General features: G+C 44.4%; 1 protein-coding gene across 2 annotated transcripts in view; it reads left to right on the forward strand.

Moving 5' to 3' along the window:
* LOC137804939 (phosphatase and actin regulator 1-like) overlaps nt 1-26,590 on the forward strand; it is a 37,488-nt gene that overhangs the window by 8,018 nt on the left and 2,880 nt on the right. The window contains exons 1-8 of one of the 2 annotated variants that reach the window (XM_068604463.1): nt 6,972-7,710; nt 9,760-9,924; nt 16,632-16,712; nt 18,432-18,635; nt 19,001-19,340; nt 20,495-20,688; nt 22,609-22,765; nt 25,493-25,548. In XM_068604463.1, coding sequence (XP_068460564.1) covers nt 7,314-7,710; nt 9,760-9,924; nt 16,632-16,712; nt 18,432-18,635; nt 19,001-19,340; nt 20,495-20,688; nt 22,609-22,765; nt 25,493-25,548 — 1,594 coding nt within the window. In that variant the 5' untranslated portion in view covers nt 6,972-7,313. Of the gene's footprint in view, nt 1-6,971; nt 7,711-9,759; nt 9,925-16,631; nt 16,713-18,431; nt 18,636-19,000; nt 19,341-20,494; nt 20,689-22,608; nt 22,766-25,492; nt 25,549-26,590 lie in introns of those variants that run through there. The other variant, XM_068604474.1, reaches the window with a different exon arrangement.

The following is a 26,590-nucleotide window of genomic DNA, read 5'->3' on the forward strand; positions in this document are numbered from 1 at the left end:
AGAAGCTACTGATGCCTGAGGGACAACATTTTTGGCTTCAATGGGGAAAGACTCTTTGGTCTTATTAGGTTTGCTTGTTGTTAACAAACGGCCCAAACCATGACCAACGAGGCCGGCTTCATTGTGAGGCAGCTCATAGTTCGGGAGATTATTCTAATGTGTTGCCCGGGATGAAAGCTGCTTCTCACTTCTAGAAGTTAGTCTTGATGCAAGCCTTTGGTTTAGGATGAGGATCGGTCTTCTCTAAAAAGCTACTTTGGCTCGTTTGGGCGATCTTGTGCTTCTTTAGTCTGTCGGGAAATCCTGGCCACAAACCAGACACGTGAAGGTTTTTGAGGTGGGAGTGTTTCTTCGATAGAGGCTCCTTGGCAATCGGTCAGATCAGCAACACGCTGCTCCCCATTTCGTTCGATCTTCAAAAGAACTTTCCACTATCCTCATTGTTTCAGAATTGACACATTCGAAGTTTTTTCCCAGTCCTTGTTGATGCCTTCGCCGGCGAGTGTGTCCCACTCTGCACTGTTTGGTAGGCGATTGGACAGGTTGGAGGAGACGCATTCATCCCCGCGGGAGGGTGAGGCTAGAAAGAGCAGAGAGACAAAACAAAAACAACTAATTATTTTCAGGAATTGAAGAAACATTAACAACACGGAGGACAATTAGGAATTGTGCGACAAGCAAGCCTAGCGCGTGGGACTTTGTGGCCGTGATGTTTGTGATGCTGAATAAGTGCATTCAGGGTCTCAGGTTGAGTCATGCAGTCGACCCACTCTGTCACGTTAATGTTTTGTTAATTTCCTTCTTATTGTAACAACGTCCCTCAAATTGCCTCAAATGCTCTCTAGAGAATCAGTACCAGGGAACGACAATATTACCATTTCATTGTTTTAAATGAACATCAAAAAATGACTTTTGTAATGACATTTTTAGCATTTTTCCAATTAGACATAATCTTGTTATATAAAAAGATAAAGTACTAACCAACTGAGCTGATAAGATATTTCCCTCTAGCATTGATCCTTCACTCGAGTGTGAACGAGCTTCAGGAAGTTTGTCACTGGAACTATAACCTCAGAGTTTATGGTCTAAAGGGGAAAACAAAGCACATAAGTAAATGCAAATGACAAATGGGGTGCGTTCCAACACCCACACCATCATACGATCCAATATGCCTGATAAAGATATCGAGCCCCCCAAGCATGCCAAATTCAGTGTGCTAAAATGCCTCTATGGTCCTCAATGCATCCAGCTGTATTCTGCAGTGTGTCCTCGACCCCACAATTCTCTCTGTGTAGCGGATATATGAGCAAGAGGGTCAAAGTGCAATGTTATGACCAAGCGGTACGTTCCCATTCTACGCATACTGCATGCAACGGCACGTACTTTGTGAGGGCAGCTGCAGTATGTACTAAAAGCAAAAAAAGAAAATGATTTGGAAAGCGGCCAAAGAGAGATGGAGGTTCAACAAGAGCCCCCCACCTCCTCATCCTGGTTCATAATGCGGGTGTTTATTCTGCTCAGATGAGGCTGGATGGCCTCTGGCTGGCAAAAACATGGTTGTGGCACAACTCCAGCACCACCTGTCATCTACCTGTCATCTACATGTCATCCAGCTGTCATCAAAAGAGACAAAACTGTTTCTCAACTCTGTCACGGTGGTCGTACGACAAGGCCCCAATAGGACCGTGTAGTCATGTGAAATAATGTATTGCCAAATCGCCCCACTAGATGGCGTCATTGTAACAAGCATTGTCATCTTGCAGTGGCCTCCTCCCACTTGGCAACAACAATAATCCCTGTTTTTCTTTTTTGCAGCAGCAACATATAAATAAAATAAATGGTCGCTTCATATAATGTAACAATGGTTTATTCTTAGCCTATACTTTCATGACTGTTTTTTTTTTTTTTGACATGAATTACATGAAAACCTTTATTTAATTTAGCTTAGTTTTACTTTAACTTCTAAAGAAATTGGCAGTAGGAATGTTCCCATCGCACACAAACATGTTTGACACTGGTTGTTGTTCATTAGAATTAGATAACAACTGAGAAATAACCACATTGGAAAAGCATTCCTTTGTTATCAGGAAATCAACAGCTCCTGAATTTTCGTTGTGCCATTTTTCGGTCACAATTTCACATGACATACAGACAAGAAAAGCAGATGGTATCACTATTCTAACCTGTTCTAAAGCTCACATTCTTGATCCCACAAACTACATCACCACGGCAGATGGTGGCAGAGTCTTATCTCTGTTGTTGATTGGACTCATGGTTTTTGTAAAAGGCGCCGGGGTTTGACAGGTAGTTTGTTGAAAATCCCTGTATACTCTAACCTTCCTGAATCAGTCTTCCCCTCAACCCAGGCGCTCCAATAGTTTGGTTCAAAACCAACCGGAGACCACTAGAACCAGCTGGAGAGATCTGTATGGTAAACATTGTGTTTGTGTGATTTATGTGTCTCTGAAGCAGCTATGAAGTTCAAGGTGGTCCATCACAAACACAGAATTGCGTAACACACACATGCGTTGTCTCTTTGTCTCTATCACTGGAGCACTTGCTCTTGTTGCCGTTTCCGATCCTCCTGATGCGAGAAACAGGAATCTATTACTGTTTTTTCATTACTGAGTTGTGTTTGTCTTTTTTCCTGCGAGGCAAATGAGCTACAACTGCATTTTGTTGACGGTAAATAAAGCGTGAATCAGCAACTGTGCCTTTAAACGAGTCGTCAGCATTTTCGTACGGATGTCACCACAATGTATGGACCATTTCACAATTTTTAACATAAGCATTCTAAATGTCTCCCACTTCCTGTTTCAGTTTATATGAATGACATCAGCTGACAGGAAGTACACAAGGATCCAAGCTGTTCTCTTGAAATGAGCTAAACCGGAGGTATATATATATATATATATATATATACATTCAGACAGACCCAGAGAAAAATAAAGAGTATTTTGAACATTAAAGCTTGTAAGCATTAACCTGTAAATTAACTTAATGTGTCCTTTATCAACACTATTATAGTTTCACACTGCACATTATGCTGTTAAATGCCAAGATCTAATATAAAATGGGGCCATTCCTTGGGAATATGAATATGCAGACGAGCACTTTAGTGGGCATATATGTTTATTTTTGCATTTCACGTCTTTATTGAACAGCTAATGGTGTCGAGAAAGACAGGAAAAAGGGGGGAATGAGGGACATTTATATCACTGTGCAACACAGCTCAACAATGTTGATGCTATTAGTGATGAACAGGAGGAAATAAAATAAAAATAGACAAAAATGTAGAGAAAATTCATGGGAGCAACCAGCTGCAGTACGTACATGCGCCACCGTTGCTATAGTAACAAAGGTATCTTGCCTCAGTACGATGCAGTTATGTGGTATCCACCTCAAATGTTCTTTCATCCTATTACTATTTTTATTTTGTTGTGAAAAAGATGTTTTAGCGTGTCAACATTCACTCTCTGCCATTCAGTGACACAACTGAAACAAAAGCCTCTGTGGGTATAAAGAACAATCGAGGCCCATTCAGAGAAGATCTTTTTAAGGATTCAGCCTCAGAATGTACTCAGACAAGATTCAGCACATCCCTCTAGAAACAGAGAGATGTGAGAGGAGAGGGGACACGGGGGGGAGGGCTGGGAAGGAAATGTATGAGGAGAGAAGAATGACAGGAGGAGGAAGACGAGGAGGATGCAGTCCTAGTGTCTGTTAGCAGCAGCTCTGACACTGAGCAAAGTTACACTCAGTGATGGCATCTACCAAAGATCTGTTTTATTGCTGCTGCTGCTGCTGCTGCTGCTGCTGCTGCTGTTGCTGCTGCTGCTACAACCAGGAGGTCATGCTCTGTTACAGGAGACACTTTGACAATAATGGTGGTAAAAACGCTTGATTTAGTGTTGTGCAGTCAGAGATGAAAAAAAAACATATTTCCTGCAAGACAGAATACCAATGCTTCCCAATTTGATGTTTTTTTTGTTGTTAATTCATCAGGGACACATGTTTACACATGTTCTGAATGTATAACCAATGTAATCTTATGTTCATACATGCATGTTGCTAAAATACAGAGGACATTTTTATTTTTAATACCGGATGTAGTCACGCGTGTGTCCTTCCGCTATCTTCACCATTTCCCATGACCAACTCCATCTTGGCCTACAGATGATTTGACCCAAACATTTTCAGTTTTATGATGGCGATACCTAAATAACGATCTTGTTATCTCATCATCTTCTGTTCATCAAGGACAGCCTTTTAGATTTCGTGACATGTTTTACAAAAGATGTATATTGTAACGTGTCCCAGCAGTACAGCAGCCACACTGTCAAAATGTCTTGCGAAATTTATAGTTCTCTTTGAGATTGTGTCAAGAAAATGCTGTACTGCGCGTGCGTGTGCGTGTGTGTGTGTGTGTGTGTGTGTAACTCCAAGAGAGTAGGACAGATAATAATGCAGAGAGAGAATGACAGATGGGAAGAGACGGAGGGATGCAGGGAGAACAGGAACAGCAGATTTGTAGTGACAGGCTGCTCAGTCGGAAGTTTTGCCTAAAACCTGCACCACATCCATTGAAACCAGTTAGAACCAGAAAGTATGAAGGAACTTTCTTCCAAGTGCAATATCACCCATTTTAGAGTTTCCTTTAAGTGTAGTAGAAACCACGCTCCTTCCTTTTTTATTTCTTTTAGTGGGACATAAGAACTACCTTTCACTAAGTCTTCATGGCAACAACACTATGAGTTGTGAGTCAGAGAGGATTGGCAAATACTTCTTAGCAGCTTTGGGTGAGCTTAAAGTGTCAGATTAAGGTTATTGTGACAGTTTGTGACACGTGTCAGGTATGTTCTCAATCGCCTGGATGTATACTTTGTTTGTGAAGGCCGCCAGTGAAAAGTCCAGCGCTCTAATGCTGAATTAGTTTCATACGCACAAAAAGCAATTTCTGAAAGAAACTTAAACCACCACACGACACAAAGACTCTCCAGTGATTCTAAACAAACGATTAAAAAAAGAAGACAAAGCTATTTGCTGTTATGTTTCAATGTTTGTTAAACAAAGCTTAAATTGCAGTGTACATGTAAATAGGTCAACACCACAAATTTCTGGACAATATTTCTAAAAGTAGTTTTTCTGTGATATTTTGTAACACTGAACAATGTCACATATATACTGAATTGAGCCGGCCCATTGACAAAAAGAAACAAAACAACACAAAAGGACAGCTCTATTGACAGCTGGGGCCACAGGACACAAAGGATAGAACCGTTTCAAAGTAAAAGAAAAACAATCTTTCGAAAGAAGAGATAAGGTTTTATGCAAAGTTATGGATTTGCAGGAATTTAATATTGAAATATGAATTAGGCAAAGCGATATGCCGTAACAGTGATTAGCGCTGCTAAATGACTCGTCTCGTTTCGATTCTAACAGGAAACTGAGACCCCAATCTTAACAGGACGTGAGACCCGTACAGGTCAACGTACTTTGGAGGCTCATGTCAGCGTCGGGCCTTAAGAGCATTTTAAGGTAATCCAAGGTCTAGAGGCAGAATACTGTGCACTGATAGAGGTAAACGGGGAGTAAACAGATTAACGCCGTCCTTGTTTATGAGACTAGCAGTGCAGTGAGGCAGCAACACATGTTTACTCAGTGTTTTAAAGCCTCTTTCATGCTCTTACTCACAAACACACAGACAGAGTCGCAAGTATTATCGACCTGAAGAAGACTTTCGCTCCTTTATCCGTTGACCTCTGACTCTTTGCTGCAAAATGTTTATCAAACACACACACACACACACACACACACACACACACACACACACACACACACACACACACAAAGACTATCCCCATTCTTGCCAGTTTCCTTAACTTTTGAAATAAAGAGGTAAACTTTGCAGCTGCTGTCTGGAATTTGTGACTCGAAGAAGGAATGTTTGCTGTTCCTCACTTGAAGTACAGCTGAGCTCTCTGATCGCTGATTACGACCACTTGTTGCTGCTCTTTTCATTTCTTTGATTTGAAGTCTTTGAGCTCAGATCTGCTATTATTGCCAGATGTTGTCATTTTTGTGTTTTTTTTTGCGTTCACGTCTCTTGTTCCCTTGCACTTCAAAGCTTTTGGCGCCGTTTGTGGATGATACTGAACTGCAACGCTTGCAACTGTTTGAACATGATTGTATTTTACTCACACACACACACACACACACACACACACACACACACACACACACACACACACACACACACACACACACACACAGTGAGTGATTGAGTGATTTTGTACTCATACTTACTCTGCAAGACTCAATCAATGGTTCAAGATTCAAGACGTGCATCTCTGACATGTCACACTTTTGCGTGCGCAGCCATTCTATATTATATTTAGAATGGATAAATATCTATATTTAATAGATACATATATGTATAATATATATATATATATATATATATATATATATATATATATATTTATATTTAAGATAAATATGTATATTTCAAATAAAAAAAAACACATAACTTGTCTAAAGACATCAGTAACTGCATCATCAGCATTTCCATCCCCTTACTTAATTTTTGTCCGTATTCGCCTTTTAAAATAAAATGTTTTGTTGAACTCACTCGACATTACATTCATTATAATCTATCTCGTCTGACTAAAAAATATGAATATTTGGATAAATTTTAAATATATATATATATATATATATATATATATATATATATATATATATATATATATATATATATATAAATAAAAAATTTAGGATCCCTCATGTCTTGTAACTTGCTATAAAAAGAAGAGATACTGGGATCCTTTTATCACACGGGCAAGTTTTCCTCCGTGGAATCGCCGGCCTATTAGAGGAGCGCGCCGCGCAGCCAATCACAGGCCTCCCTGCTCAGCTCCACTAATCGTGGATTAGCTTCAACCGACTGCAGTCCGCAGCTCTGAGAGGGAGAGGCAGTCGCTGCCTTTCACTAGTACTCACCCTCTATGTTATTATTAGCTCACTTTGAATCCGGCAGCAGGGCTTCTCTCTCCCCGTCCTCAGCAGCGGCAGCAGCGCGTTACCGGGATCTCAGGTAAAGGGCGCGCGGGGGACGCAGCGGAGACGCGCGGCTGTTTTTCGGCTCGATGGAAGCCGCTCAAGGACTCAATTGATGGGCCCTTCATTTTTTTTTCTTTCTTCATTTGAAGCCGAGCCGTCGGTAACGCAGAGCACTGCTCCGCTTTCGCGCCCTCCTCCTCCTCCTCCTCCTCTTCTTCCTCCTCCTCCTTCTCATCCACGCCGCCACCCCGATGTTCAAGACGGCCAATTACCCGACGGTGGACCCCGCGCCCACCATCATGCACGGCACCTGGTTTGCCACGGGGTGCCGAGAAACGCCCGTGGCGGTGGAGAAGCCGAAGAAGAAGAAGGCGGCGGCGTTCAGCCTGGTCAAAATCATGTCCCTCGGCAACAAGAAAGGACACGGCCAGCATACGCACAACAACAATCAACACCACCACCACCACCAACAACACCAACAACAACAACAACAACAGCAGCAGCAGCACCAGCACCAACACCAACATAACCACCGCCAGCACCACCAGCACAACAACAACAACATGCCCTTCGCGATCCACTGTCACATCGGGAAGGAGATCAAGCACATTTGCAGCAACTGCAGCCGCGGCAACGACACGCAGGACGGTGAGTGTGCGGAAGAGGCTCGAGCCCCGCGGCGCCGCCGCGTGCTGTTCACGCGCGTGGTGCGCCGATGCCTGCGGGCTCCGTCGGGGCTCCATCGTTCAGTGCGCGTTGCGTGGCGTCTTCCTGGATGTGTCTGCTCGTTACGGCGGTCCAGTGAGTCATATGTGCCTTTTAAACGCAACGCGGCTGATTCATTGTCGCTGTTGTGGGAACTGCCGCCTCTGACTGGATCAGAACTTCTTGTCTTCTTGAATGGCTCCTTGTTGGTTTGTCATCATTATATATATATATAAAAAAGTGTGTGTGTTGTTGTGTGTGGAGCTTATTATCAAAGCTAAAGTATTGCTTTACTATACCTATTTAGAATGGCATGCAACTGTGCAGGCTGTGTGCGCAAAGCCAGCAGCTCAGTGTCATTACATCATCACTCAGCCATCTTGGTATGCAAACAAGTGTTTGTTTTTGTAAAGATTTCGATAAAAGTGTGTGCGTGTGCTTTTGTGTGCCTGGAAATGGTCCAGTAAAAGAAAGATTGGGGGAGAAGTAACACACGCACACACACACACACACACACACACACACACACACACACACACACACACACACACACACACACACAGCACCAATACAGACAGGCACAGGGTGGAGAATACACAGAGGGTTCCGCTTCCCAGAATGCACCAAATCCGTTTCGTTAACGTGTGGAGGCCTCCAAAGAAGTCGTCAATGTCTTTTTCTTTCTTTTATTGCAGTTCATAAAAGTGTGTCATCATTCTCGCCACCACAGAGCTGGTTGTCACTCTGCTTTGCCCCTTTTTGTTTTCCTGTCTTCATCGAGCTTTTGGACCTCCTAATGAAGTAATTTGACTCTCCGCTGGATTTAATTAGCCCTCTCTGTCCTTGTATGTATAGAGCTATTTATAGAGCGGCGTGGTGGGAGTGCGTACAGGATGGGTGTCTCTGAGGCACCAGAGCGCTCAGCTGAAGGACTGATTTTCACTGCATTACTGTCACATTACTTACTCTGCTGGTGTCATGGGAAAGCAACTGGCCCTGCCAAGCATCCAGCCGTCTGACTGTCAGGGCGTACTGTTTCCTTTTCTACACCTTAAATGGGTTCTAGAGGCCGATGGGGGCGATGGAAAGACACATCCATCTCTGAAGGCCCATTGTTGTTTCTTTGTCGCAAGCGTTTTTAGGCCCGTTTTCAGAGTTATGGTCAATGGATTTACCATAACTGACTCTTTTTTTTCTAGTCTTCCGACCACTCAAAGTGCTTTCACGCCGCCACATGTCGTCATTCACCCGTACACATGGCTGGCAGGTGGCTACCACGCAAGGTGCCCACCTACCCATCGGGAACTCTCACGTACTCATTCACACACCGCGGGCACAGCTCGTCGGAGCAGTTTGGGTTCAAGCGTCTTTGCCCGAGGACCGACATCGAATTGCTGATCCTCTGAATTGAAGGACGGCCCTCGCTCTACCCGCTCCTCCACAGTGGTAGAGCACAGCTATGAACCTCTGCGGCTGAGACGTTCGCTCGTTCGTCGAGTGTTCTCGGTTGTTTGTAGTCCTGAATTGCGACGTCTCCCAAACGCGGCACGCCCTTTTTCTGTTTTCATTTAATAACTGGTGTCAGAATCAAACCCTTTTCATACCCAACGGTACGTAGAAGTCCTAACGAGCTGGGCCTTGTGAATATTTGATGAGGAGCAGAAAGATTTCCCTTTTTAATGAGGTGTTGCTTATCAGTCTGTTTTTAGTTTTTTTTATAATCGTGTGTTTTGGCAAGCTGTTGCCAGCCACTCGGTTGCGACGCAGCCTTAAACTGTTTAGACTTGGAGCGTTCTGATCTGCAGGCTTGTTTCTCCTGTCATGGGGGGATTCAGAGTTCTGACTGCTTGGATCTATGTGAGCAAAAGTGTCTGCTGCATTCACTGCCGTCTGTCCTGCATGACCACCAGAATATCACCTCCTCTGCATCCTCATCTAACCTAGACCCTGTCTTTCTTCTTTCCCTTTTTTGTGCTTTTTATTCCCTTACAGCTGAGGAAGTAGAGAGGCTGGCCGCCATGCGTTCCGAGTCCTTGCTCTCCGGCTCCCACACTCCACCCATCCGTCGTCGGAGCAAGTTTGCCACTCTGGGACGGCTCCTCAAGCCCTGGAAATGGAGGAAGAAGAAGAGTGAGAAGTTCAAGCAGACATCCGTTGGTACGTGTCTTTTTCTTAGTGTTATTTCCACAGCATGTTAGTACAACCCACCCTCTCCCTCCCTCATATGTTATGTCTATTAAACAACCATGTGATGTCGTACCCTCCCGTCTGATTGTGGGAAGAAACGCTGTGTACATCCCTTTTGGCCCAAAATAATTAAGCTTCAGCTTTTATCGCAACTGCGGCAAAGTGGAGTTTTCGTATTCTGAGGTCTCTTTTAGAGTTCCTTTGATCTTGCAGGCCAGTGTTTTTGAGGGGCGAGTGAAGGACTCGCTGCCTTCAGATGTGGCTGTGCTTATTTTCCCTCCGACTGACACCATCCGGAATTCTACCGTCAGCTCGGCGGACGGGAGGAGACAATTTGTCAGACTGCATCTCGCGGGTGGGAAGCGGAATTCTAGCTTGTATAAAAGATGAGCAAATGTGCAGCGGCCGGAACAGGACAGGACGTTCTGATTTTTTTTTAAAAATATTTGTTTTAAAATTAGCGACTCCCCAGGTGTGTTTCTTGAGAATATCGGTCTCGCAAGCACAAAGCATGCATTTGACCTTCTATGGTCGGCTAAAGGATTCGACCGTTGCTGTTCCAAATAGGGCTGTTTTGTTTGTAGTTTTTCTCCCAGTAAAACACAAAAGTGCTGTTGAATTGTGTTTGTGAGCTTTCGATGCTTGACTTTCCCATAATTCTACTGTAGTTTCAAACATGGATGAGTACTTGAAAAAACAATCGTGGATGCTGTGTGATAACGGCATCTCCCCTGTTGTGATGAAGGACAACAATGAAGAGCTGAGCGACAATGGACTTAATGCACAGTGGAGTTGAGTGAAAAAGGCGCTTTGTTCTCCATTTGTTTTCTGTGCATAATGCAGCTGTCTCCAAATGGTTCCTTTGTTCCATTCTATCCTTTTTTGATGGTGGCGGGATGCTGGAATTATGACCCACCAGAACGGCCTCCGAAGTGGAGTCTACATGGTTTTTTTTTAGCTGCAGTCTTGCAAGTAGTTTTGATGCTAAATTGGGTTCCTTAACCAAAGTGACACCAGCACACGCTGTCACTGTCAATTCCAGCAAGAAGTGTGAATCCAACCCTTTTTTTCTTTTTTTTAAAGCCCCAAACAAGAGCAATGGCAGAGTATAGAAGTCGCTGGAGCCGCTGCAAAATTCCTATTGAAGGGACAGGAAGTGGCTCAGGGATGAATTTAAACAACACATGGCGCATTTTACTGAAACAGGGATTTCAACCTGCGCAAATAAATACATTTATATTAAACAGTGGCTTAATGACTAAAAATGTGTAATGTGGCAAAGGGGTCCCTAGTAGTGATGAACTGAAATCGCACCAACAGCCTATCAAAGGGGAATGTTATGAACGTCTCACATCTTCATAATCACCTCTGCGGATTTCCAGTTTTTCATATTCACAGTAAAATGGAGGGAACCACCGGCGGGAAAGTTCAGTGCGCCCCGGTTTTATCGGGCTGAGTGCCGGGCCTGTGCAGCGGTTTGAACAGCACTGAATCCAGTGGCATGCATGCATGAATAGCCAACGACAGCTGGAAGCGTGGATTGGATTTTTGAGTAGGCATGTTATCTAACAAGGCTAAGCATTGGAAAACCAAAAAAAGGAAAGCGGATAATCAGAAAATGATATATATATATATATATATATATATATATATATATATATATATATATATATATATATATATATATATATATATATATATATATATATATATATATATATATATATATATATATATATATAATCTGTTGTTTGTTATTCTTGAATGCATACCACTGGATTCAGTGCTGTTCAAACAGCTGAAAACTGATCATTTGGAGTAAGGAGCAATGCAATGATTACCAGGAAGAGAGATGGCTCGGTGTAACTCTGCCCACTTAAAGTCCTCTCGTAACAAACATTTCTCATGTGATGAAAACCGTGTTTTCATCACGAGAGGACATACATTCAGCCTACTTCATCTGGGAAGCGGTATCGACTTTGGTTGACCCCGTAGCCTCACTATGGATTTGTGTTGTGTGTTTATATTTTTTTAAATGGAACCATGCACATGCTGCTGTGCGTTTGTCCTCATTTCCTTTGGCGACGCTAAGATGGCAGCCTATTTATTTACTAGCCTCAAAGCCTGGATTGGGATGACCTCTTTTTGTTTTTTTAACAGATAAGAAAACTGCTGCCACATCATTATGACAAATACTTGAATTAATTTATCGCACTTAACACTTCCAGCCTTCAACTTGTTGCTTAAAAGCAACGGTTTGTACCGCAGAATCACAACACATGTAGTTCCATTCTATTGGAAGAGAAGGAAGATATCTCCGTGGCCGCTATCTCCAAAATAATCCGGATTGATGAATGGATAAAAAAGGGTTGAACTGCCCCTTTTTTCTTTTAGCGGGGGGAAAATGTGCCGTACGGTGCTGCCTCACATTCCTCCCATCAAAGACAAGCTTGTCCCGGCAGACGCCTGCGAACGCCTCACTGTTGATGGTGTTTGCCGTGCCAGTGGGGAGCGGGCCAGCCACTGGGCACGCAGATGTTGTCGTGGATAATTGGGCACTGAGCACAGTAGAGAGGATTATGAGCGTGTTGTGATATTAAGCAGATGAAGGTGGTGGAGGGGGAGGGGCGGGGGACTCCTCACCTCACCTCAGAAAGGAAGCAGGGAGGCCTGACAGTAGGGCGTCTTTATCATGCTGTCTTATCGCACTCGGTACGTTCAGCAGAGATTCATCAAAAGGACATGGAAGTCTGACGCTATCTCCCTGTGTTTTATTTATAATCCAATTAGTAAGCGCTTGCCGTTTTTATTGATGTTTTTCCTTCTCCGCTGTATCCTTTTCTCCCCCCCTCTCGTATCAAGGACACGTTTAGCCACATCAAGCCTTAACGCGTGAGCTTCTCATTGAATAAAAGGCTCCGCCAAAGTTTTTTTTTTTATTTTTTTTTTTTAATGCAGGGTTTTGCGAGGCTGAGAGAATTGCCTCGCTAGAAGCCTCCACTTTGAGCTGCTGCGCCTCAGGGTTGGTAGGATGAGTTCTGACTATCTGGGTCACTTCGCAGTGGAATATATTTTCCCAGCGAAAAGAAAAGAAACTAAAGCGTAGTGTTCTCAGATCAATACCGACTGTATACGCGGACGTGCCAGTTTTCAGACGAGCGTCTGATCTCCTCATCGCAGTACAGATGGCGCGGCCTTGGCCCGCGGCGGCGCACCGTCCGAAATGGATCCCGCTGACATTCAAGGTGATTTAGAGGACATCGTCTGCTTCATGGACTCTGGTACGGAAGATGCGTTACGTCCATTGGTGTTAATGCCCCTCAGCCCAGTCACGGCCTTATTGTGGACTCATAGCTGATGATGTTCATGTGACCCTGTCAATCACATTCAGGATCAAAGTGAAGGAGAGTGGCTGTTTAAAAAAAAACAAAAAAAACATTACTGGAAGTGATTTTTGTATTTATTTTTTATGGCTCTCGCAGGACCTTCCTGATGAAATGAACATGAAATTCCACTTCTTGCACACTAATATTGTGCTCATTAAATATTCAACCAAAATGTTATGCGAGGACAGCCAGTGGTTTAACTCCTGCGTTGTCCATCTCAATGATACATGTTTCTGTTTCGTACGCAGACACTAGCTGACAATCTGTCAAGACGTATCCTCGCGAAGGCTTTTGATCTAATGGTATTGCGTAACCACATCCCCGTGGCGTCGCGGTTATGTCATGAAGCTTTGAGTAATTACTTTTCATTTTTGGATGAGACGGCAGTATTAATCCCTGAACATGTCGCAGTGAACGCCAGCCGTGCATCGACCTTTTTGCCCTGGGTTTCCCCAACCTGGCAAAGCAGTGGCGCTGATGTTTTCAGTCGTCATTTTGATGTGTCAGTCATCCAAAAGACTGTTGTTGTTTTTTTTATTTTTGCTTTAATGTCTTGGAATCATGGAAGGATTTCTATTAAGAGAAATTAGTTGCTACAGAGTATAAAATCTTTTTAAAAAAAAAATCTTTTATTGGTGTTCACCCCACAAGAATCTATCTATCTATCTATCTATCTATCTATCTATCTATCTATCTATCTATCTATCTATCTATCTATCTATCTATCTATCTATCTATCTATCTATCTATCTATCTATCTATCTATCTATCTATCTATCTATCTATCTATCTATCTATCGTATCGTATATTGACATTATATATCAAAAAGCATAGTCGTTGCCTCTCACTCGAAGGGGGTTGTGGGAGGTTTGTGACGATCTCCCGGTCCAGGAGATGATTACACTTGAGTACTACAAGGTTTATTTTTCTTTAATATCCAGGTATGGCTCAACTGGCACTGACACTATTAATATTTCTATTAATAGAATCGTAGAATCGCCCGCATTTATGCAGCTGTCTGCATCAGCATCCCAAGTAGCCATGTACAAATGGTCCAATTTCCTTTCATGTCACTCTCTTCAATGTACCACTTCCTCGGGCTCCAGTGGAGACGCTTGTGTGACATATTGGGGGATATTTTATCCACCCTTCCAAAAAAAAAAAATGCATTGCTGCTTAGCTAATTCCTGGCTCGGAGCTGATCTCAAACAGGCTCCTCTCGAAAACCTTCGGAAGTACTGAGTGATATTGAACATCTGGTATCCTGGAGGAACTCATAATGGAGCGTTAGTGTTTGATGGTGACTCGCTCTGCTGGCGTAGTTTCAAACACTGAAGCACAGAGGATCCACATAAGCCGTCTGACATTTGCGTGACTCTCATTTGTGTTTTCAAAATGTATACATATATAAATTCCTCTCAGCAGTCGGCTTCAAATCCACTGCGTTGTGACTCAGGGCAAGGAAAAGAGCGAGATTAAGCTGTGGGTATTTTCCTGAATCCACAGCGAGGACGTGTTGGCATTGAACACACCGCTCTCTGATAGAGACGAGGCTCCTGGGTCATCTGGAAAGCACACATGGCTCAATCTGTGATCTCCCTCTTAAGCAGCCGCTACAGAGGCCCGCAGGGAGATGCCGGCGCAGTGCGCTCAAGTGCCGTTGCTGATCCTCATTTCACATTCTTAATTTGTTTCTATGCAGGGGTACAATTTTTGGAATTACTAACATGATTTTTTTTTTTTTTTTCCAGCTGCTTTTGTTCTGCCTACTGCTACAAGATGTTAAGAGCCTCAACTTTTGAAGCCTAAGAATAGAAGCAGTAGCTATGGGACATGTTATCTTGTGCATAATGCATTACAATGAGATGTGTTGTTGGAATAGCTCCCCCACCCCTTTATCTCTTTTATACATCAAGGTCCCGGTCTCTCTTTTTTTTTTAGGTGGTTATAGCTTTAGGTGATCAGAAGATTATCTTTCCAACTAAATCCAGGATGTTACTAATACCACTGATCTCTCAACTGAAGTTGCTTGTAATTCAGATATTTCATATGATAAAAACAAATGACCATTAGACATGCATGGATTTACCGCAAGACCAATAATATACTGGTGGTACAGCTGTGTTCAGGTGAATTGGTAAAAGAAGAGGATAAATTTGTTGATGGCCCAGATTTTTTGATTGTCTAATCCCGTTTAAAGAATAAGTATCACTTCTATATCACTTACCCAACGAACCACGTTGTTGTACTGGGTGATGTGTCCTTTTGTGACAATGAGCATGGGCACTTATTTTGTGTCTGTTCCATATACGCCACCCTGCTGCTATAAATACTAAATGTGTATTTATCCTCAACTCAAAATAGTCCCCAATAAATCTGCATCTTACCCCCGTTTAAGTCATTTTTGCTTTAAGCTACCAGTCTGTTTTTAAGAGAGTTCATAAAGAATGAGATCATGTGTTTCTGACCTGTTTTTTTTTTAAAGGGTTATTATGTCTTCAGTTGGAACAAATGGATTTGGGGCGGAGTGCCATGGACAGAATAGGGAAGGTTAATGGATTAAGTTAGTTTTGGCCTATTCATGGAACTTGTTGACAATAATGAGAATATTGAATAATGCCTCATATTTTCAACAAAAACACTCTAAAAGAAAGGAAAGAAATAAGTGTGTGGGGGGGGGGAAGTCTTGCAAAAAGAGATGGACATCATAATGGCCGAGTCCCTCATAGACTTCCAGGTATTTCCATTATCATAAGTGAAAAATCTCCGTGGTTCTGAAGATCTCTCTCCTTTTTTTTATTTTGTGTTTATTCAAGATTGAGGGCGTCCTTACCGGTTCAATCACAGTACGGTATGGAAACTGCACTGCCTGGGACAGGAAGGCACTCCCTTGTGTAATAAAAGCTGTACGGTACATCTCAGAAGCAGCATTCCCCTCTCTTCAAGACATTTATTCCACCAGAGTAACCAGCCGAGCACACCACATCATCAGGGACACAACACAGACTCCTCTCGCTCCTGCCATCAGGCAGACGCTATGGGAGTCTGAAGTCCAGACCCACAAGACTGACTAACAGTTTCTACCTGCAGGCCATCACCCCCCCCCCCCCCCTCCGCCTCTAATACAAGTGTATTCATGTGTGTTAGGAGGACCCAGCAAAACATATTTTCATTATACAGAGTAACTCTGTTATCCATGGATATGACAATAAAAACATCTTGAATCTTAACTTCAAAGGTTTATCCAATGTGAAGATGACTTTTAACGTTGTTCTCCTTTGCCCCCTCAGCTCTGGAGAGAAAGATGTCAATGCGACAGAGCCGAGATGAGTTGATCAAGAGAGGAGTGCTGAAAGAGATCTTTGAAAAAGGTGAGCCGATGTTCTTCAGTTCCAGTCAGATTTAAAAGTTGATTGACGGATTTAATTATTTTTTTTAAGCAGAGCTCGAAGCTGACTCTGTTTTAAGCAGAAACTGTGATAGCGGTAGAATCGGTGTGCTGAATTTGGGAGTATTTCATCTCCTCATTAATCAGTAGTCTCTGAAGTGCACTCTTCAAGATTTGGCACGGGCATCTGTTGATATAATCTTTAATTATAGAAATTTTGTGGGGTTTTATACACTCTTTGATCTTGATTTGATGTGCACTAGACACCCCATATTCAAAGCGAGAGAGTACATTTGAGTCTTGACGGCAGAGCGCTCCGTGCCTCGGGACATCAAAAAAAAGTTGGAGAAGCTCAGAAAGTCTCCTGCCAAGACGTGAACAGAGCAAATGAGAAAATGTGTGCCCGTTTCCATATTTTATTGTTTTACAAATTTAGCTTTTTTTGGACAATGTTCAAAAATAAGAAGAAGGCTAAAACGACTGGCATCAAATCCAAATCCAGACTGTTACGGATGGAATATTATATTTGTAGAATGCTCGCCGCTTCTCCTTATATCGCCACTATTCCTGCACAATAGCTGTGCCACTCCTTAGAATGCAGTGCATATTAATTAGGCCAGGCGTCCCTGCCCAGTGACAACCTAGTTTCCATCATCCCAAAATAATAAATAAATAAAAGCTTGCACAGCTTGATAGATCAGCTCTGGTTATTTTTATGCATGCAAAGCGTCCCTCGATCTAGTAAAGCTGCATTGTTTCATCAGCACTGGCATTCATTCCCCTGATGTATGGATATACCACACAACTCACTTTGTAGTCCAAAGAATCGACTCTGATCCAAATAGAAATGGAACCGCAGGGGCAAAAATACAACTACAATAGAAATAAAAAGAAATCCCATGATGTTGGCAGAAATGGGCTAACCTTTCATCCGATTGGATGCTGGATTGTAAATCGGATTTGCCGCTTATTGACTGCCACTCTGTGTTCCTGGATTTAATGTGGCACACGCCAGCCAAGCCCGAGATCACTAGATGGGGTTCTCAGTGGCATAATTTAAAGATCCAATCCCATCTCTCCTCATGAAGACACTTCAAAACGAGGGCCTTTTGAAGGTCTCTTTGTATGACAGCTGGTTACAGCAGCGACTTGAATATGAGCAAAACCTCCCATTGAAGATTTTCTGAATATTAGAAAGTACCTTCCTTTCTAAATCACAGGAGGGGAGGGGTGAGGGGGGGGGGGAGCATTCATGTGGTTTTCTCTTCAACAGGCTGTCGAGATGAACATTTGGGAATGGGGGAGTGCTCCCAACATGAATGCATTGTTTGTCAGAATATGTGAGCAGCGTTGTGAATCGCTCTTAAACTGTGCAACAAAAAAAAAACACAACCCGAAACCCATCAAATGTTCTTCGTGCTGTGAAAGAATTACAAAAAAAAGAAGCAAAAGTTCTGTCAAACTGCTTGGCTGACACCATTCTCTGGTCTGCTTTGTGCTGATAAAGGGCTCTCGGGTCGTTAAACAGCCTGAGCTTTCTGAATCCACTTCCCATGGTCTCGAAAGCCCAGCAGTTTATTTTAAACTTTGTTAGAAGGCTCTTCCCGGGACATGTCTTTCTTGTGCAGTCAAATCACGATTCTGATGCTCGTTACACTGACACTTCTTTTTTTTTTTCTCTCCTTCTTTTATTAATGTTTAGCAACCGTTGAGTTTGGATCCTCGATGGACGGCAGAGTCTGCACTCAGGAGCCCTCTATTAAGTCGTCTATGGTCCAGCCCAACAAAAAATCTGTCACCTACTCGGGTGACCTTCAGGATAACCACGCCAAGCCGCCGCTGTACCACAAAAAGCCTCCTGCTCTCCCTCCAAAGCCTTTCTCTAGGATCCCAAACCATAGCACAGGTCAGTTGATGCTCGGTTTCTCCTTTTCCCCCCAAACCCATATACAGAAATAGTTGTGGCCTACTTATTACTTTGGGCAGTTCTTGTTTTGTCAAATGAGCCTTGACCCCTGTCTCTTTTTAAAACGACTACCTGCGTTGCCACACATGTGCACAGGATTATAGTAGTCTCATCAAAGTCCCCCGTGGTTATGTCAGCTGGGCTTTCCCTGTCATTGTCAGTCAGAGGGAAGTGGCATTATCCTGGCCTAGTTCCCACCGATCTGCACTGCGACGTCTGATCGTCCTAAAGCGCAGTGGCCGAGTTGGAGCACCAGTTGGACCCAGTATGTATGTCCAGTAATCCTTTCTTTTTTTTCATTCTAGATTCTTGCCAGCCAATGAAGTTGCCCTGTATGCCCGGGGGAAAGCACTCCCCGCCTCTGCCTCCCAAGAAAGTGATGATTTGTGTGCCTCCGGGGGGACTGGACTCCTCTCCGTCCCCCAACCCCCTCTGCGCTCTCTCCCAAAAGTGCGGCCCTCCCCAGGGCATGCCCCTCCACCATGGCTCCTTGCTGCCCTCCCAGCTGGCCGCACTGTCCGGCCTCCACCAGAGCCACGGCCACGGCCACCCGCTCCAGCTCCAGTACGGCAGCCTGCACACGCCCAGCCGCATCATCGAGGAGCTCAATAAAACCCTGGCGCTCTCCATGCAGAGGTTTGAAAGGTTAGTGGCCATCAGCGCTATGGATCCGCCTCCATTTGTCTGTCCGTCTGCGCATCACATAATATCTTGATTGGATTTTGACATTTTAACAAAACCGTTTTGGAATGTGTGGAATTTTAAATATCTCACTGATAGAGGCTATCGCTGGATGCCGATTGGTCTCAAAGGGTTGCTGGTTTCCCTATTTTTCAAAATGATGGATAATGATCGTGTGTTGAATCTGTGGTCAATACATCTCTAATTAGCCTAGAGCGTCCTGTTCTCACACTGTTTTTGTGCCGGCTGGTCTGCTGCTCTCGAGTTCATCCCGGTGTTATTGAGGTCGCGTCCTACCATGGACCGGCGTACAGGTCTACATCGGCTCATGCTGCCTCACAAGGGCAGCATGGGCCGATTTTTGAAAGTAAATGTGTGTATGCGTGGGCACGGGCTCGTGGAGGAGGCGTCCCTCCAGCAGTCAGCTTGACATAACATGACCAGCTGCTCTTTACAAGAGCAACGCTTTTCTTCGCGTTTGGAGTAAAAAGAAAAAAGGGACAGGGTAGCGGATTGGACGTTATGTAACCTCGGATATTAGGATCTCTTCATCACCAAAGCCATTTGGGCAGGAAGTAATGGCCGCGACATTGCTCACAATTGGACTGGAAAGCTCCAAAAAGGGGTTGCGTAACAGCGGGCTCGCCGTAAGGAGATCCAACTGGGCCGCGGCGAATTGATCCATCCAACAGGCGAGCGGTCGGCACTTGCGCGTGAATGGCGGCTCCTGTGAGTTTATTTCGGTCCCCCTGTTGTCGAATTATAGAAGTTCAGTTGCTCTCTGCCTCTGGTGTAGCGCAGAGGATTGCATGGCATTGCGTAGGACTGCACACAATCATATTTGGTATTTCTGCATCCAGGCTCTTTGTACTCTGCTCTCATTCAGCCGGCGTTCTGTATCTCCTCTCCCTCTGTGTTTGGATTAGAAACCCTCTAAGCCATCATTTTACCAGAAGCCCCTTTTTTTTTAATTGTTTTCAACCACTTTCTTTTCTGGATTTGGAGAGGTTTGTGCAGCTGATCGTTTCAGTAATACCACATGCCACAAACACTATTTCACTGTTTTTAAAAAATCAAAATGAAAAGATTAAAATGTATTTCTTGCCCCCCCCCTTCAGCTCAGCGCTGCACGGCGTCGGCCACTGTCTTCCCCTGGACAGGAGAGAAGTGCCGTCTGTGATCATCGACTACGAGGATGACAAGGAGAACATGCCCAACGAGTGTGACTACGAGGATCTGCCCAGCATGTACAAGGACGAGGACGACGACGAGGATGACGACGAAGATGACGAGGACGACGACATATTTACAAGTGAGTGGCGTCCGTCGCACTGGCCTTTTAAGAAGTCTTTGTTTGGATTGCACAAGCTAAGAGGTGAAGGTGACAAAAAAACAAACGCCCCGTTCTGTTCTGTTAGTATGGATATCTCGTGTTCACCCGTTTGCTCGGCTCAATCCTGATCCACACCTGACCGCTCTTGGATCTCAGATGGAGTTTGACCTTCAAAGCGGATGCCAAGCTTCGGGCGCACAGGACTGAATCATGCTGCCGCCCGTGAAAACACTCGCCACCTCCCCAGCAAAAGCTGCTGAACTGTGCAAAACTGTTTGTGGCGGTGGCACCGCGTGCCTGCCTTTACACGGGAGCACGCTGGATCGCAAAGGTTGCGATCGACCGTGTGCGATGGAATCGTTCAATGTGTGACTTTAAAGGCCGTTGGAAGTATGAGTTGGCCCTTAAAGGTACAGGACACTTGGTGTTGAGTCATTTTTTTTCTTTTCCCCAAATATAAATGATGCTCAGGCAAATATTCCATGAAGTTTGCGAAACATCAAATAAGAGTCACTGTAGGTGTTAGACTATAGTCGGGTATATGGTTGTCACGATATCAAAATTATGACTTTGGTACGATATCTGCCATAAATATCAGGATACTCGATACTTTCGATACGATACCACAAATGCATCTAGAATAGTAATAAATAAAACGTCTGTATGGTACCCTTTTTTACCAGCTTGTTCCTACCAAGCTTTTTTTGACACTCAACAAAATGTCATTCACATTAGTATTAGCCTACAGCAAGATATTAATGACAACTACATGGTGCCTTCATAGCATTGATTATACACGGTTATGTAGGCCTATTGTACCTATCTGACCAGATGACTACGTAGTTATTTCCATAAGTATAACCAATTGTAGAGTTACATAATTTTGTGTGTTTGAGGTGAAAACAAACTCAAAGCTATGTCGGATGGGTATATTAAAAATATGAATTTCTCCCCTTATATTGAAAAACAACAATGCAAAACATGCCACCACATACCTTTCACTAATAAACATATGCAATTACACTAAGGCGAACAATGAGACATCCAGCCTGTATATGCTGTCTGGCAGAATTGTGAATATTCACACTTGTTGCACTTGTTTCTGCACTTATTACAACTATTTACAGATGAAGTCAGCCACTGCTTTGTTAAACATTATCATATTACTTTCACTTCCTACTTTATCTCAATTCAAGGAAGTTATTTTTCCTTAACTGAAAACTAAAAATAATTAGCTCCCGATCCACCCTCATGTCGGCAGTTTGCATCAATTGTGTTTCATTTGGTACACTTTTGTGTGCGTTCTGACCTCATGATCATAAATGCTTGTCATCAAACTCGGCTACGGCTACTAATGTTTTTCATGTTTTATAATTTGCTTTACCTGTCGTTCGTTGAACTCTTGAAAAGTGCGGGGCGTCTGCCTGAAAGGTGCTTTGCCATGTTCGACGTGTTACCTCCCTTAGCCTGTGTGGCTCTAGAACACATTTGCAGACAGGTCTCCGTGTCAGAGGGCTTTCCCTTTCAACAAGCCGAGGACGGTCGGCAAGAGTCCCTGAACCCGAGGCCATGTCTCCCCCGGCCACTTGCTGCGAGCGCCGTTTGCAGCGTGTGTGGGCGCTGGGCAGCCCTGCTCCTTAAGCCCCGCCCCCTTGAGCGCCATCTCCACGCACTCAATGCATGCAGGCAACATGAGTGAGAGAGCAGAGCAGTTTGAAGAAAACATGCTGTTTTGAGGAAGTTAAAATATGCAAAATCGTATCTTTTTATAACGTTCGGGTATCTTTTTTAGGATTGTTATACCGTGCGACATTCGTCGGGTAGAGCAGTATTTTATGTTTGGACATTTCTTCAAACCTTTGCAACTACTTATTAAATTACAAATTGTGTTGGTTTCAGGTTCCCTGGCTCAGAAGGTGCTGAGGAAAGACTCGCTGGCCATCAAGCTGAGCAACCGTCCATCCAAAAGAGAGCTGGAGGAGAAAAACATCCTGCCCCTGCAGACGGACGAGGAGAGGCTGGAGTCCAGGCAGCAGATCGGCACCAAACTCACAAGGTGAAAACACACACACACACACACACACACACACACACACACACACACACACACACTTTTGTTTCCTTTCATTTAGTCTCTTCTCTCAGTCTCAACATCCGATAAGGATATAAACGCTTTATTTCGTTAAAATGAGGCTCTGAAATGGAGCTGACCTAATTTCAGCGATTCATCACCATGCCCCCCCCTCTCTTTTTTGGTTTTACTCGTCTCTCTCTCTCTCTCTCTCTCTCTCTCTCTCTCTCTCTCTCTCTCTCTCTCTCTCTCTCTCTCTCTCTCTCTCTCTCCCTCCCCTCTCTCCTCTCTTTCTTCCCTCGCTGACTGAATCACCACGGTGATGCATGTGCCAAACTATCTCTACCCGACTCCTCCACACCGCAGCACCACGCAATCCACTTCATACCAGCAGTTTACGCTCTCTCTCTCTTTCTTTCTCTCTCTGCACACAGTGGTGCAGTGCGTACAAATCACAGGAGTCGGTACACATATGTTGAGATCATAAATGTGGCTTCTAGAAATGTAACAGATCAAACAAAGCATCACACGCCTCATTTGATTCCGCTCCGCCGCAACTTCCCTGTCTGCGTGAAAGACAGGGTGTGTTGATGTGTTGGGAAGGTGGGAAAGGCCGCCGAGCGCATTAAGCCGGAGAGCAAAACAAGATGCGAGATGTGGGAAATATGGCTGCAAGGGGAGGGACGGAGTCTCACCATGAGGCGTTGGCACGCGCCCCACGAGTCCCCCACTGTGATTGGAACGCAGCGCCTGTTCCCAGAAGGCCGGCCTGCTTAGTTGTCATGTTCCCAAAAGGCTCTGTCACAGTGTCCTTTAGCGCGGTGTCATCAGCGCCTGTGTGGTTTAATGTTGTTGCTTGTGCCGAGCCAATCACGAGGGATTATGAGGCTGCTGTTGCAGGACGCACTGACCTCACAGAACCCTGGAGGGAGAAGCCGTTCAGCTTTTTCCCCTTGAGAGAGTGCACTGCTGGGTCTTTGAGTAAATGTCGGGGACATGCTCGCTTTGATATCTTTTAATGTATAATTTCATGAACTACGTAGTTCATGTCTCTCTTGAAGAACTTCTTTGACATTTCTGGAAATAGGCTTATTTAATTTCTTGCTGAGATGTGGACGATAAGGCTGATTCCAATTCTCGTCTGTCAGGTAAATGTGAAGCTACAGCCCGCAAAGGCTGTGTTAGGGATACAGCCAGTAAAAACATCCACATACCAGCACAGGTGTGTTTTATATTTCATGAGCAGGTGTATTGATTTCCTGGAAAGAGACTGCGATAAAGCAAATGAGCGTATTCCCAAAACAAAATTGAACCTGGTCCTTTCAGAAGCTGTACACACGGTCATTTGACCCATTGGTAATATCAAACTATTGATTAGTGCAGCTTCAACCCATTGTGCTTCCAAAACCTTGTGTAACTCCCTATATAAGGTCGTTATACTTGGGTCTCTATGCCCCACATTGCACTGAACAGGCCGACAGGCTGCCCTCAATAAACCTGCGTGTGATGGAAATTCTTTTGGTCGGGGCAGATTAGTAAAAAGGCGCACGTTTTTATGCAGTCGCCGCGTTTTCTGCTGACGAAATACTCGGGCTGCACTGGGAGACGGAGCGCTGCGACCCGGGGTTCGGTGCTTTTGACTCTTCCCGAACAATATTGAAGAAATGGCACGAGACGAGCCGAGCAGAGCGAGCCAGCCCTGCACACAGGGGCTTAGAGGGCCAGATGGCTGCCAGATCTGAACGAGATGGAGGCAATCATTGATCTGGTGCCTACTGTCGGTCGGGTCCACTCCCGCAGGGTCCTGACACAGCGCTATAATAAGAGTCCCTAGTTGAAAGCACTCAGTGACCTTTCTGTATCCGAGCCATTTCAGCCAGATATTGGAGATAATCTGTGCATAATGCGTCAGATCTTGCCACAAATAAGAAAAATGTGATGGGGAAAGAGTGTCCGACTGTCATGTTCCTTGTGTCTTCGTCTGTGTGGCAGATTTGCTTTTAGCAGCCTCGAGCGCTGGAACCTTTCAGTGTGAGTGTGGCCGCGTCATCTTGCCTTATTCAGCATCAAATGAAAGCTGAGTCTTCAGGAAAATCTGGCTTTTACCGGCCTCATTCCCTGCAATGCAGCAATCTATTATCATTCCATTAGAAAAGAGGATTTGGGGATTGTGGCTGACTGGATCTTTATTTGAGAAAGTGCCATCATGAGGCAAGAGTTTGAAAAAAAACAAAAAAAAGATGCAATTCTTTTACCGTTGAGAAAACAACATTGGACTCTGTTGCTCATGAATAAGTTGTGCATGAAGTAAGGACACATTGAGTTAATGTTTTATTTAATTCAGCTCGGGACTAACACATTGCCTTTTTCTCCAGAGCCCAGAGTTGTCAGTTGTAAAAGCACTCATGCTGAGAGGCAGAATGTGAATAAGATAACTTCACCTGGCGCCGCTGTCGGAGCAGGGAAGGAATACTGGGAGGAAAAAACGAGCGGCTTTTCTCTGAACTATTTATTGTGAACCAGTGAAATGTTCGACTTTCTTTCTCTCTCCAAATGACCGTTGATGTTGCCATAACATGATAAGTAGGTTGATCTTCATCAGGACCTTGAGTCCCCCCCTCACCCCCCCCCCTCCCTTCATATTGATGGTTTTACCTTCCTGACCTGTGTCTAGGGATCATGTCGTGACGATGGATGTTTGTTTCCCACCAGGCGCTTGAGTCAGAGGCCCACGGTGGAGGAGCTGGAGCAGAGGAACATCCTCAAACGTGAGTGTCTCTTTTTTGGACTTAACATGATCTCTTAGCCATTAGGTGAGCTCCCAAATGACACAAAATGAATTTGTTTTAAATGACAAAACCTCCAAAGAGACCCTCTCTTACCATGTGACCCCCTTCATCAAACTGTATTGGCCGCAGACTTTTCTGCATGCGGGCCTCGGCCTGGTCACAGAGGCCCGTCTGTGGGAAAGTTAGTGGCATAAATCATCTCTTCCTCCATGGGTTCGTTTTTTCATCCGAGGTAGACGGGCGGGCCGGCGGAGCTCTCCGAGGAGCCACGTCCAGGGGAGACTGGTTGCTTTGCTCGAACACATGCACTACCCGAGAGCAGCAGCTCTGTCGCCGGGGACCCTGCGTCTCTCACATCAAAGTTCATTTACCAGCAGGAAAATACAAAGCCTAAGAATTTGCGCGTGGCAAGTCGCGTCCTCCCGCACTACCAGGGTTAATAAAGCTTCGTTTTCTGAGGCAGAATCCAGAGCTGCGAGTAGCACTCCGGCTACAGTGTGTGTGTTCAGCAAGCGCACAGGCGCAGTTCGCCTGCCAAAGCTTTCGCAAACAGGGGCCGTGTCCCAGAATGCTTTTTTGTTTACTCTCGTCTCTCCTTTGAACTTGCGCCTCCGAGCTGGAGGTTGTTTTTTTTTTTTTTTTTTGGGTCTCTGTGAATATATGTATAGTAGAGCCGAGGTTCGTGGGGAAATGCAAGAGCTTCACGTGATCGGAATTCATTCGTAGTCAAAGAAAGGAATGTTTATGCTTAAATGGGTTAATCACTTTACCAAAAAGCCCTGGGACAACTTGAAAGGAACAGAGCAATCATTCTCCCCTGGTGCCCATTCCTAATGAGCATCAAACGGCAAATGATGGAAACTATCTTCGGCTGTTTGAAACTTATCCAGTTTAATGTGCATCTAATGAGCCACATAACCCATTACAGTGTGTTTGCCCCCCCCCTCCTCCTCCCTCCTCCCTTTCACTGTTTAAGTGTTTTGTGCACACTCTCAGTGTAACCGCTCATCCTCTTGTTCCC

The sequence above is a fragment of the Clinocottus analis genome, unplaced genomic scaffold (assembly GCF_023055335.1).
Source record: "Clinocottus analis isolate CAN_PGR_092001 unplaced genomic scaffold, fCliAna1.0.p SCAF_11, whole genome shotgun sequence".
Classification (NCBI taxonomy): Eukaryota; Metazoa; Chordata; class Actinopteri; order Perciformes; family Cottidae; genus Clinocottus; species Clinocottus analis.